Genomic DNA, 12,696 nt, shown 5'->3' on the forward strand with positions numbered 1-12,696 from the left:
CTTTTTTTTTTTTTTTTTCAGCTGCCACTTCTCAACTGTACTCTGCTCAGGCAGGTCAACTCTCTGCCCTAACACTTCTATATTTAATCTTGTCCTCCTCCATCACCTGTTACTTTCACAGAATCACAGAATTGTCTAGGTTGGAAAAGACCTTGAAGATCATCCAGTCCAACCATTGACCTAACACTGACAGTTCCCAACTATACCATATCTCTCAGCGCTATGTCAACCCGACTCTTAAACACCTCCAGGGATGGGGACTCCACCACCTCCCTGGGCAGCCCATTCCAACACCTAACAACCCATTCTGTAAAGAAATGCTTCCTAATATCTAGTCTAAACCTTCCGTGGTGCAACCTGACGCCATTCCTTCTTGTCCTATCGCTTGTTACTTGGTTAAAGAGGCTCTTCCCCAGCTCTCTGCACCCTCCTTTCAGGGAGCTGTAGAGGGCGATGAGGTCTCCCCTCAGCCTCCTCTTCTCCAGACTAAACACCCCCAGTTCCCTCAGCCGCTCCCCGTCCAGACCCTGCACCAGCTTCATTGCCCTTCTCTGGACACGCTCGAGTCATTCAATGTCCTTTTTGTAGTGAGGGGCCCAAAACTGAACACAGGATTTGAGGTGCGGCCTCACCAGTGCCGAGTACAGGGGTCAGATCCCTTCCCTGTCCCTGCTGGCCACGCTATTGCTGACACAAGCCAGGATGCCATTGGCCTTCTTGGCCCCCTGGGCACACTGCTGGCTCCTGTTCAGCCAGCGGTCAATCAACCCACCAGGTCCCTCTCTGACTGGCAGCTCTCCAGCCACTCCTCCCCAAGCCTGTAGCGCTGCTGGGGGTTGTTGTGGCCCAAGGGCAGCCCCCGGCATTTGGCCTTATGGAAACTCCTCCAGTTGGCCTCAGCCCATGGCTCCAGCCTGTCCAGGTCTCTCTGCAGAGCCTCCCTGCCCTCGAGCAGATCAACACTCCCACCCAACCTGGTGTCATCTGCAAACTGACTGAGGGTGCACTCGATCCCCTCGTCCAGATCATCAATAAAGGTGTTAAACAGGAGTGGCCCCAAAACCGAGCCCTGGAGGACACCACTCGTGACCGGCCGCCAACTGGATTTAACTCCGTTCACCACAACTCTCTGGGCCCGGCCATCCAGACAGTTTTTTACCCAGCAAAGCGTGTGCTCATCCAAGCCACGAGCAGCCAGTTCCTCCAGGAGAATGCTGTGAGAAACAGTGTCAAAGGCCTTGCTAAAGTCAAGGTAGACAACATCCACAGCCTTTCCCTCATCCAATAAGCAGGCTGCCCTGTCGTAGAAGGAGATCAGGTTTGTCAAGCAGGACCTGCCTTTCATAAACCCACATTGACTGGGCCTGATCCCCTGTTTGTCCATTATATGACTTTTAATGGCACTCGGGATGACCTGCTCCATGACCTTCCCTGGCAGGTCAAACTGACAGGTCTATAGTTTCCCAGATTCTCCTTTCTGCCTTTCTTGTAGATGGGTGTCACATTTGCCACTCTCTAGTCCAATGGGACCTCCCCATTTAGCCATGACTTCAGGTAAATCATGGAAAGGGCCTTGGCGAGCACATCTGCCAACTTTCCTTTACTCCCTCTACGACCACATCTGTGATCATCACCTAATCTAATCTAACAGCTAACTCTTCTCCTTCCCATCCCCAGCCTCCCATCAAGTAGCAGCAAATATTGTCACTAAACCTGCTAGCTGCCACGGAGCACCAGGCTGCTACTATCAGGGCTGCCATGGAGCTAAAAATACAAGTAGGGTGTGGCTGCCTGCTGCAAGGGGCTGAGGTGGGAGAGTTTCTGCCACCAAATCCAAAAGGAGATAGGAAAAGGAACACCTAAAAGCTCTTGGGGAAAAATAGCATCTGATCATCACCAGTGGCCACTCCAGTTTGTGAGTGCTGGTACATACAGTTTGAGCAGCAGCTTCCCATTTCCTCCAAGAAAATGGTGAAGGGCTCTGGCACGTGGTACATACACCACCACTTGGACTACAGTAAACAGGATTATATCTCTATTTTCCCAGTGTTATACTCAGCCAGGGCATCAGAGCTTTCATCTTTTAGGCCTCTTTGCAATAAAAAGCCCTCAAAACTAGCATGTGGCAGAAAAGTAATTTATCTTAGCTGAACAGCTATGAGTCGGGGGCTTTTTTCTTAACCTTTCTTCCACTTTGCAGTGGCATCAGACTCCACATGAATTTCAGACAAAAAAGTTCCAAATATCTGCAGTCTGCTTAGAAAGTGAACTGCACACTTGTTCCAGATGATTCCCCCTTTCTCCTACACCACAAAGCACTCACAGCCTTGCCAACATGCTGCCCTTTCGCAAGACACAGGGTGGGAGCAAACACTATTCAGTTCCCTGGCTGGTTCAACCTTGTTCCCTTTTTTACACTATGGCACATATCTGTGCACCATGCACCAACCAAATGAGAACATCTTTTCCAAGTGATATTTCTTAATGGCATTTGGAGAAAGATTTGCAAGTAATGACACTAAATTGCAAATTAAGCCTCCTTAACACACTTCCATGACTCTGTTTTTCCCTTGCATTTACCTCTTTATATGTCTTTCAGTTTGTATTTTCTTTGATTGGAAGTACTGAAAAATTGTTAAAACAAAGAGTGCAAGTACTTTTCTACTCCATGTCTCCTCACTCTCTCTGATATATTTTATTTCTGTTCTTTTAAGTGCTTTGGATCAGGTCCTTGCCTCTGGCACTATTCTTCCAGCCTTGACTTATGTCTAGAATAGCGTCTTCTGGCAAGTCTCTTGCTCCTCACTGGCTGGCTACTGTGTGCACGGCTCCTGCTTTTCATGGATCAAGGGCTTAGGCATTTTGAGACTAGTACTGGCCTCTCCACTTGGCTCCAATGTTTCCTTTTCAGACTCCTCACAAAAATGAAGCAGGGTTTAATAGTTAGTTCTCAATACAGTGCTCCCTTGTTTATTTTCTTCACATGTCTATTTTTTTTTCCATTCTTGGCCACAAAGAGAAGAAAGCTGGAAGAACACCACTTCTGCTAGTTTATTAACAATTTTGAGCTGTGAAAGCTGGCATTGTAAGGAGGTAGAGGGAGCAAGGGAGGACATCTAGAAGGAACAGATTAGCCCATCACCAGGCCTGTTGCTGGACCTTCTGCAAGACCCCAGTGTAAGTAGTTATCCCCAGATATGTGGGCACTATTCCTTAGCCCTCTCCTTGGCTGTAAGTAGCCTTCCCTAACACTTCTCTAAATTTTAAATCCTCTTATGCAAAATATAAGTAGAGCACAGGGGCTACATGCCAGCATCCTGTACAAGGGTGAGATCTGAAGGATGGATTAGTTCATCAAAACAGTGAAATTGTAGGCAGGAGATTATAATCTTCAGTATAGCAGCAGTGATCATGGCTACACTCTACTTCCCACAGTATGAAGTAAAAAACTGGGAGGAAATATCTTTTCAGTTGGCCTAGAAATAAAATTTTTGAGGAAATTAAAACAAAGGGTACTTCGCTTTAGATGGGACTGGATGGTTTTGTTAAGTGAAAATTTCTCATTTTGTGAGTAAATTTGGTTTCTTTCAGATCCTTTAAAGAAGCAGACTAATTATGAAAAGGAAAATTTAAAAAGCAATTACAATAACCTTCCTTTTAAAAATGTAGAAGTAACACATTTTAAAAGTTTTTGAACATTCCCCACTCCTTCTCAGATAAAAACAAGATGAAAATAATTGGGATAATTGCCATTTGCAATCAATTTACTAATCTCAAGATTTCTCCTTTACATGAACATGGAATCATGACATCTCATTTAACCTATTAAATCCAGTGCATCTAATCCAAGGTGGTAGCTAGACTCTCTGTGGCAAATCTAGATACCTGCAATGTGATTCATCTTCCCCATTGCAGACACCTGTTTTAAGGCAGGATGAAGTGCTCTCTGGCAAGGCTTCACTCCCTACTGATTGCAGAGGAAACAGGGACAAACTGTTTGGCTGTTTGGCCTTAACCCTTGGGTTTTAATGGCTAAATTTAGATAAATTTCCCCTTGGTCTTCTGCATCCTTATTGTTTTTCTTTACTGTCTAAAACCTGATTTTTCTTGTTTCTAGAATCTGGGTACATACCTTCAAGAAGTCCCGGTCACAGTCTAATCCATCTTCTAAATTAAAGGCTGTGAAGCTGTAGTTGAGTGTGTTCCCCTTTGTAGTTTGGATAGTCCAGTTGCAGTGCTCATTTAATGGGTAATTATTTGGATAATTTAAACTTTCCAATATGCCATGGCTACGATTAACAGTCAGTACTTCTTGGCAAACTGAAAAAAAGTGATAATAAATTATACTTGTGCAGTGCTTATTAACCCAATATCTGAAAAAATTACTAATTGAAGTTACTGATAGCATTACAAGGTGAGAAATGTTTTTATTCACAGATAGAGAAGACTGCGACCCATTGAAGAACATATTGTGTATGCTGCAAACAAAATCCAGACTTTCCAAAACTTGAATCCTTCAGCTCTGTTATGTTCTTATTTTCTGACACCTGCAGACTCATCAGTACATGCAGTACATATATTTTCTGGCATTTTCTTTAACTCTAAATACATGGTTATTCCTGAAACATGTTTTCTTCCACTTATTTTTTTAAAAACTGATAATAGAAATTTGCCCTGTCATTTGAAACAATTTGGGAAGGATGCTCAACAAAGATTGACTAACGGTTTAAAGTGGTTTATTTCAGCAAACTAGAAAAAAATCATAATCTCTGGGACACTACTTGTACTGGATTTTCTAGCTCCAGAAACTGGAAGTGATAATGAAATTCTTTAAAAAGGAGCCATGATTTTCCTTGTGAGTCATCCAATAACGACCTAGCATAAGAACTGGACACTCATCTGGAACAATGAGACCTTTTCTTGAAGTGCAAAGAAAATGAAAAAAAAAAAAAAGTAAACTAGATACAGAGTGAAATTACAGTTATGACATTAGGTCAGCAAGTCTCATTTTCTTCTATCTTCCTTTCACTAAAGACAGAAAATATCTATGTGGGCAATCCCTTGTCTGGAGACAGTATACAGACCAGTGTAATGCACAGAGAAGTGGGCAGGAGGCGGGGAGCAGGACAGGCTTTTTGCTCTATACAGCAAATCTGCAGTGTTTGAACAGCAGAAATATCTGAGATTCACTTGCAAAACTCTTCTATTGTCTGTCCCTAGGGATAACACACCTACCTCCTGCAAATTTTTTTGATTCTTTCCAAATTATTTAGAGAGCAGTAAGGTGTGTGTTTTTAGGACTTCAAAATACTCAGGTACACTCAAGGTCAGGATCAGATGGAGTAGAGCTTGTGTGCAAAGCTACACTGAAGCACACAGTTCTTTGAAAGGACAGGATGAAGAGCACAAGATGGGTTTTGAAAAATGCAGCATAGGTAAAAGCTGCTACCCCCTGCCATCAGGATTTAATTCAAAACATATCATACACAAAGGTGCCTTTGAACATTAATTTGATACCATGTTTTCCTCTGCAATGTTTTCCAATTCATCATTACTTTTCTTTCAGGTACATGTAAATGCATCTGGCATCTATACATCCTCATTTTATACCGCTACCTCCTAATAATTTTAGCTTTTGGACAAGTCATTGAAAGCTGTCTGATGCATCTTCAGGAATTAAATATGAATGTAAAATGGGAATCACATTATCTGATCACTCAGGTTCTACATCTGAGTGCTTTGAAAGTGCTCTTTCTGGTTAATTAATGAAAGGGGAACCCTATTGTAATGTCTTAACTTTGCAGCCTGAAATGTACATGGTAGATGAAGCTGTGATATCTGAAAGGAATAGCTTTAAGGAATTTAAAGTGCTCCCTCACTCTTCTAATTATTGTATGCCATCATTGTGTGGTTTAATAGCTTTGTTTTTTCATAATCCATTTACTAGGACAACTTAATGTCTATAAATTTACAGCAATCCCTATCACTTGGGCATGTCACATTTAGGCTACACAAAGATGCTTGCAAATCATTTTGTATATGGTAAAATTTCGTATCTTCCAATGTGCATTTAACCCTATATGCTAGAGTGTATAAGGAGAAAAGTAAACATCAGGACAATATTCAAGGTTATGACTGGGAACAAAATAACTTTAATTTGTCATGTACCTTCTTGGATTTTTTTCCAAATGTTATTATTCTGATACTTCTGGGATAGAACTATTTTACAAAAAAATGTTTGCAAGAAAAATGTGACCCTTACTATAAGATATAAAATTGAAACTTTTTGAAGTGTTCCAGGTAGGCTAAATGATCCTAACCACCCACAATGATCCAGCATGGTTGAGGGTAGCTCACTTATCCTTTGCCATCCTGCCTCACAAGCAGCTAGAAGAGCAGAGAAACTTGTTATATCTGCCTTCTTTGTGAAAAAGTCAGGAGACTGGGTGAGCAAGAACAGTCCAATGTACCTTGTTAGGGACTTCCAGCTCTTGTTATTTTGAGTAAATCTGGAGTGGGAAGCACCACTGGTTCAGGTAATAGAAGTAGAGCCACCTCACCAGCTTTCTTCTAGGGAGGAGATAATCTCCATCATGGGTAGATGGGCAGATAACTTTTAGTTCTCTGTTTTCTGTGACTGTAGCAAGCTAGAGAATCTGGGTCAATAACATGCTCTATACATTGTTCTCTGCTCATGAGTAGGTAAAATCATGGGCTGCAAGAAGCAGGTTCAGGAACAAGCTGAACTGTGAAAACGTTCTTCTCATCTTCTTTTACTTACTTACCCTGTTTGTATCTGGCTAAAAAACCTTCACCTCGCAGACTGTTCTCTGTTCTTAGTTTTACATACACGCTGTCTCCAGTGGAATGGATGAGTTGTGGTATCTGATTCCCACAGAATTTACCTAGCTGTTTGGCATTACTGCTGTTGCCATCATACACCTTAAAAAAACAAACAAACAAAAATTTAATAAAGCTGATGGCATTACAAACCCAAGTAATTTCCCCATGACATATGCCTGCTTAGGGAATTGTTACTGGGTATACGAAAGGTTAAATTCTCTTTCTTCTCAGAGGAAGCCTGACAGGCATTTAAGAAACAAGCAAATCAGTGGAAAAACAGGAAACCAGTAATTGAATACTAGTGGGTTTTGAGGGGTTTAGTCACGAAGAGGGGAAACCTATACTCCATTTCAACTCTATTAAAAATATTCAAATAATTTATGCAACAATTCAAATATGAAATCTGGGATTAACAATAAGGTTATTGACACTGTTGTGCCTTTTCCCTTGAAATTTATAACGAGAGCATACAGAACACAGCAAACTTAAAAGATATAGACAGATTCTTGTTTCAGTGGCATAGACATAAATGCTTTTCCTACCAGTAGCTACACAGACACTGCTGCCCTACCTCTCACTGTTCTGTGATGTGAAGGTAGCATGTTAGCATGGATCTTTCCTATTCTAGGTCTGGTTTTTTATGAACCTTTGAAGACCAGGGCCATGTGTTTTTCCTTGCCTGTGAACTCATCACACTCAGCTGCCTCCTACAGAGCAAAATGTCACAGGGTACATACCGCAAGGTAATCAAAGTCGCACTTTGGTTGATTCCCTACATGGAACTGTTCAAACTGTATTTCGAATGGGGTTCCTCGGTTTCCTCTGAGCAACCAGTAGCACTCTGAATTGTGGTAATATGGCATAGGGTAGTTGGGAGACATGAAGATACCAGAACTTGTAGTCAAAGTCCCACCACAACCTGAAAATGGGAAAGAAACCAAACCAAAATTCAACAGCTAGAAAAATAGAGAATTAGACATGATGTGTGAGATTCACACTACTGACCTCCTTCACATGCCCTGATCTTCAGTGATGCCCCAAAAATATGCATTTAGCCAACAGTATTGTAAGCAGAAGAGAACCTATCGGACCTAGAAATATTAACTATCTAATTTGAATAGTGCTCCTGATAGACAGTTAATCTTCAAATAGAAACCTCTTTGTTAAATTCTTGGTTACATCGAAGTTGACGCTACATTATATCTAGGGAATAGTATATCCTTCCCTATGGAGAAAAAAGAAAGCCCAAGGATCAAGGAAGTTGTATCCTTGGTATTAACAACACGAATATATGTTGCTATATAATTAGCAGACAGATTTTAAAAGAAGGGAAGCAGAAAAGATGTGGGGGGAAAGGTGAGAAATTAAATACAAATGAAAGATCAAAAATGAGATGTGTAAAATGGTTTTATACTTGATGTGGTCATTTTACCTGCTGATGTACCATCCCACTCTGCTGAAAATCCATTTTCTGTGCCATACATGTCACTTACAAACTTTATCCACAGCTTGTTACCATGAGAGATTATAACAGGAGGCAGGTCTGTACCACAGTATTTTCCAAAAGGAGGAGAAGTTTCATAGCCTCCATTTCTAGAATGATAGAGAAGAAAAACTTTGGGTCAAAGAAGGAAACCTTAAGAAATGTCAACATATCAAAAATCTTGAGATTCTTTCAGGCCTGGGAAAGATGAATCCTGGCTCTTCACCTTCCACAGCAATACAGCTACCAAATACTGGAGGAATCCTGCTACTTGCAGTAAGAAGTCCTACCACAAGCACCTGCTTGCTGGATATGTCTACTTTCTCATCTCAGCAGCCTATCCATAGTCTGTCAGTACAATGACAGACTCAAGAATTGTCTCAAGTAGACCTGATGCTGCAGAGGCAGGACATTCTCTGTATTCTACAAGGTGACAATCATTGCTGTAACCAAAAGTAATCTTCTATTTTGAAGAAATAAAAGTTTGCTTGCTTCTCATTGTCTAGCCTGGCACCAAACCAGATGAGCTGACCTATGAGAAAACCCCATGTTTATTTGCCACTACACAAATAGGAACCCATTCCTCAGACATGATGAGATCCATATTTTGAAATACTTTCTTAGCCTTCAGAATTGTTTCTACAATCACTTATTTCCTATTTTTAAATTAAGCATTATTTCCACTAATATTTTCTAATTTTGTAATCAGGATGCACATCTAATACTCTCGTTTGCAACCTGTGCATGTCTCATGGGAATTAAAAAAAAGGTGACAACCTGCTTACCAATTGCTTTCTAACTTTATCTTTAAGCATTTTCGTATTACAAACACTCTACATGTCATTAGGACAATAATAAATACATTTATATCTATATAAGGGTGTAATCTTGATATGATGCTTTTTAAGTGGACAGTAATACTTTCAGTTACATTTTCACAGGTTATACTTGCTTTTGAGTGAAATTTCTACTTGCCACTATATTTTCTTGTCATCCTCACAGTTTAAACTGCTTGCCATTGTCTCAGGTTACTGGCAGTTGAAGAACTGTGACAGAGCTTCCGCTCACAGGCATCTTGGTCCTTGCAGTTGTGGTCAGATGAACAATTTTCTTAGTTGACTGATTGCAATTTATCAGAGGACACCTCAGGACTAGAAAACAGAGTGGCACCTCACCTAAGACTTATCTAGCTACCCCATTTAATGTTATCAAGTTTGATGAGACAATCTGAAATCCAGTTATGGCAGCAGAAATGTGCTGAGTTGCACTTAGCCATGTTCTGGCCATACCTTAAAACCTGTTTGATGATGCTGAGCTCTTTGCAGTGACAACAGAGCTAGATTTATGCAATAAATGAATGTTTTAAGTTCTTAAGATGAAAAAGTGGAAAAAAAAACCCTCTTATAATTCAGATATACCCCAAATTAAAGCATTAACTCTTAAAATTAAATTTAATCTCAGATTGTTGTTTTAAAATGAAAAAATGAATACTTAGAAAATATTGAAAAAGCCTTTCAGTTTTTCATAACTTTCTCCTGTTTGTATATACGGCTGAAAACAACCAGCTAATTCAGCAGGAATTCAGAATCTCAATACTTCAACTTCAGCAAGCAGCTTTTTGTTTGGTTCTAAAAAAGAGACACTACTTACCAAGGAATAACCCATAAAGAATATTTGGTATAATGTTCAGAATGAGTTTTATCATGATGCTCACTGAGGTCATGGAACCTCATGGCATGCTCAGAGTGAAAAAAATACACTGGTGTATTTATGGTTTATCTAGAGAGCTGGCTCATGATAACAAGAATGGGTGCACTGACATTGCAGTGCAAATCCCATACAGCAACAGAGCAGAAAGGACGTGTACATTGCGCAGCTGTGTAGTAAGCATGCAGCTAACCTTTCTGCAAATATTACTTTCTTCTACTTGTCTCTGTTCTGTAAAATTTACTAGAAATCTCCATGATAATATCCTAAGTTTAAAGGTGATGCCAGTATATGTTCCTAGTGCTGCATCACAGAATAACTGCTGTTTAAAGACAATAAACATAAAAGAGAATGTAGAATCATAGAAGGGTTTGGGTTGGAAGGGACCTTTAAAGGTCATCTAGTCCACACCACCCCCCCTGAAATAAGCAGGGACACCTTCAACTAGATCAGGTTGCTCAAAGCCCCGTCCAATCTGACCTTGAATGTTTTCAGGGATGGGGCATCTACTGCCTCTCTGGGCAACCTGTTCCAGTGTTTCACCACCCTCACAGGAAAGAATTTCTTCCTTATATCTAGTCTAAATCTACATTTTTTAAGTTTAAAACCATTACTCTTTGTCCTATCACAACAGGCCCTGATAAAATGTTTGTCCCCATCTTTCTTATAAGCCCCCTTTAAGTACTGGAAGGTCAGTATAAGGTCTCCCTGGAACTTTCTCTTCTCCAGGCTGAACAACCCCAACTCTCTCAGTTTGTCCTCACAGGGGAGGTGCTCCAGCCCCCTGATCATCTTTGTGGCCTCCTCTGGACCTGCTCGAGCAGGTCCATGTCCTTCTTGTGTCAGGGCCCCCAGAGCTAGACACAGCCCTCCAGGTGGGGGTCTCACAAGAGCAGAGTAGAAGGGAACAATCCCCTCCCTCGACCTGCTGGCCACACTTCTCTTGATGCAGCCCAGGATATGGTTGGCTTTCTGGGATGCGCATGCACCTTGCTGGCTCACGTCCAGCTTTTCATCCACCAGCACCCCCATGTCCTTTTCCACAGGCCTGCTCTCAATCCCTTCATCCCCCAGTCTGTATCGATACTGGAGGTTGCCCCAACACATGTGCAGGACCCTGCACTCGGCCTTGTTGAACCTCAGGAGGTTCACATGGGCTCACTTCTCAAGCCTGTCCAGGTCCCTCTGGATGGCATCCCATCCCTCAGGTGTGTCAACTTCACCCCTCAGCTTGCTGTCATCTGCAAACTTGCTGAAGGTGCGCTCGGTCCCACTGTCTGTGTCATTGATGAAGACATTAAACAGCACTGGTCCCAGTACAGGCCCCACTCATCACTGATCTCCATTTGGTCAGTGAGCCATTGACTGCTACACTCTGGATGTGACCATCCAGCCAATTCCTCATCCACCACATACTCCACTTGCTCTGAGAACTGGAATTCAAGTGGGAAAGCCAACAACAGAGCAGGATGGGAGGAGGAAAAGGTAGCCTTTAATGTTCTCTGGTAAGTTCTTTTCCCATATTGACAGCATAGGTTTAACTATAGCACAGGACTATAGCTTCTGAACATGCCTAAATGGATTTGGACAAATTCCATGGTTATCAGTACTAAGGACATGAGAAATAATTGGGCTTGCCTGATTTCTACATAATCTTCTGTACACAGTTTATTCCCTTGCAAGGTGAAGTTGGTGAAGCTCAGCACGATCAGTCTGTTTATTCCCACTGTAATGGTGTATATGCACTCCATCCGGATAGGGTAGTTATTGGGATAGTTTGGAGATGTTAGCACACCAGTTTCAGTACTGTAGTTATGTGAGCACACTTTAAAAAGAAAAGAAACAAGTATGAATTAATTTGTTATGATAAATTAACAGGAAATTTCTATTTCCAACAGACAGAGGAGCAAGCATCCTGTGCATTATGCCTCATCCTGGACACATCTTACTGCTGAATGTCATCACTATAAACTAAAACCAGAATCCAGCTTTTTCATGGGATTTCTTATATTTGAGTTGATTTGTTCAGCTTTTACCAGAACACTTGTGTCTGTAATAAATAGGCAATGCAAAAGTATTTCCAGCTGCCTAACCTTTGACCTAAAACCCAGGTATGCAGAGAAAGGAAACCGAAAGGCATGTCTTGATCAACATAAAAGGCAGGATTCATGAACTTCTGAAAAGCAGTGGTAGTGGAAACTGAATGCAGTCTCTAGCTACTAGGAGATGCTATATTTTTCTCAGGCATTCCTCATGATCAAACCTGGTAGATGGAGATTTTATACCTAAATTTATTTTCCCATTTTCTGGTTCATAAGTGACAATTGGCTTGAAAATAGTATAATCCTTAGATTTTGAGAACAAAGCAGTTCTACTTAAGGTCTTATAGTAAAACCAGCTACATCAATTCTTCTGTGAGCACGGTAAAAGCATCTTGGTGTTATAAGATAGAAAGAAGAAAATAGTTTGGACTTGAGCAATAATTGAAAAGCTCTTTCAAAAGCACAGACATAAGGACTAGGAAAAAAAATATCTGCTATACAACAGTACATGAGACTTATTTTGGAGAAAACAATTGTCGTGTATTAGTTGATCACAGTCTGAGTAAGGTTTGTGACCTGGCTGCAAAAAGGGCAAGAAGAAATGCGATCCATGTCAGGTGT

At 41.2% G+C, this 12,696-nt stretch overlaps 1 protein-coding gene across 1 annotated transcript in view; it reads right to left on the reverse strand.

The window, feature by feature from the left end:
* The window catches only part of CUBN (cubilin), a 149,032-nt gene that overhangs the window by 101,926 nt on the left and 34,410 nt on the right, over positions 1–12,696 (reverse strand). The window contains exons 23-27 of the mRNA XM_026843524.1: positions 11,672–11,858; positions 8,276–8,436; positions 7,581–7,762; positions 6,786–6,942; positions 4,133–4,320 (exon numbers count right to left, since the gene is read on the reverse strand). Of these exons, the coding sequence (XP_026699325.1) occupies positions 4,133–4,320; positions 6,786–6,942; positions 7,581–7,762; positions 8,276–8,436; positions 11,672–11,858 (875 nt within the window). The remainder of the gene's footprint in view (positions 1–4,132; positions 4,321–6,785; positions 6,943–7,580; positions 7,763–8,275; positions 8,437–11,671; positions 11,859–12,696) is intronic.

Source organism: Athene cunicularia (genome assembly GCF_003259725.1).
Source record: "Athene cunicularia isolate RWA chromosome 2 unlocalized genomic scaffold, athCun1 chr2_part1, whole genome shotgun sequence".
Lineage (NCBI taxonomy): Eukaryota > Metazoa > Chordata > Aves > Strigiformes > Strigidae > Athene > Athene cunicularia.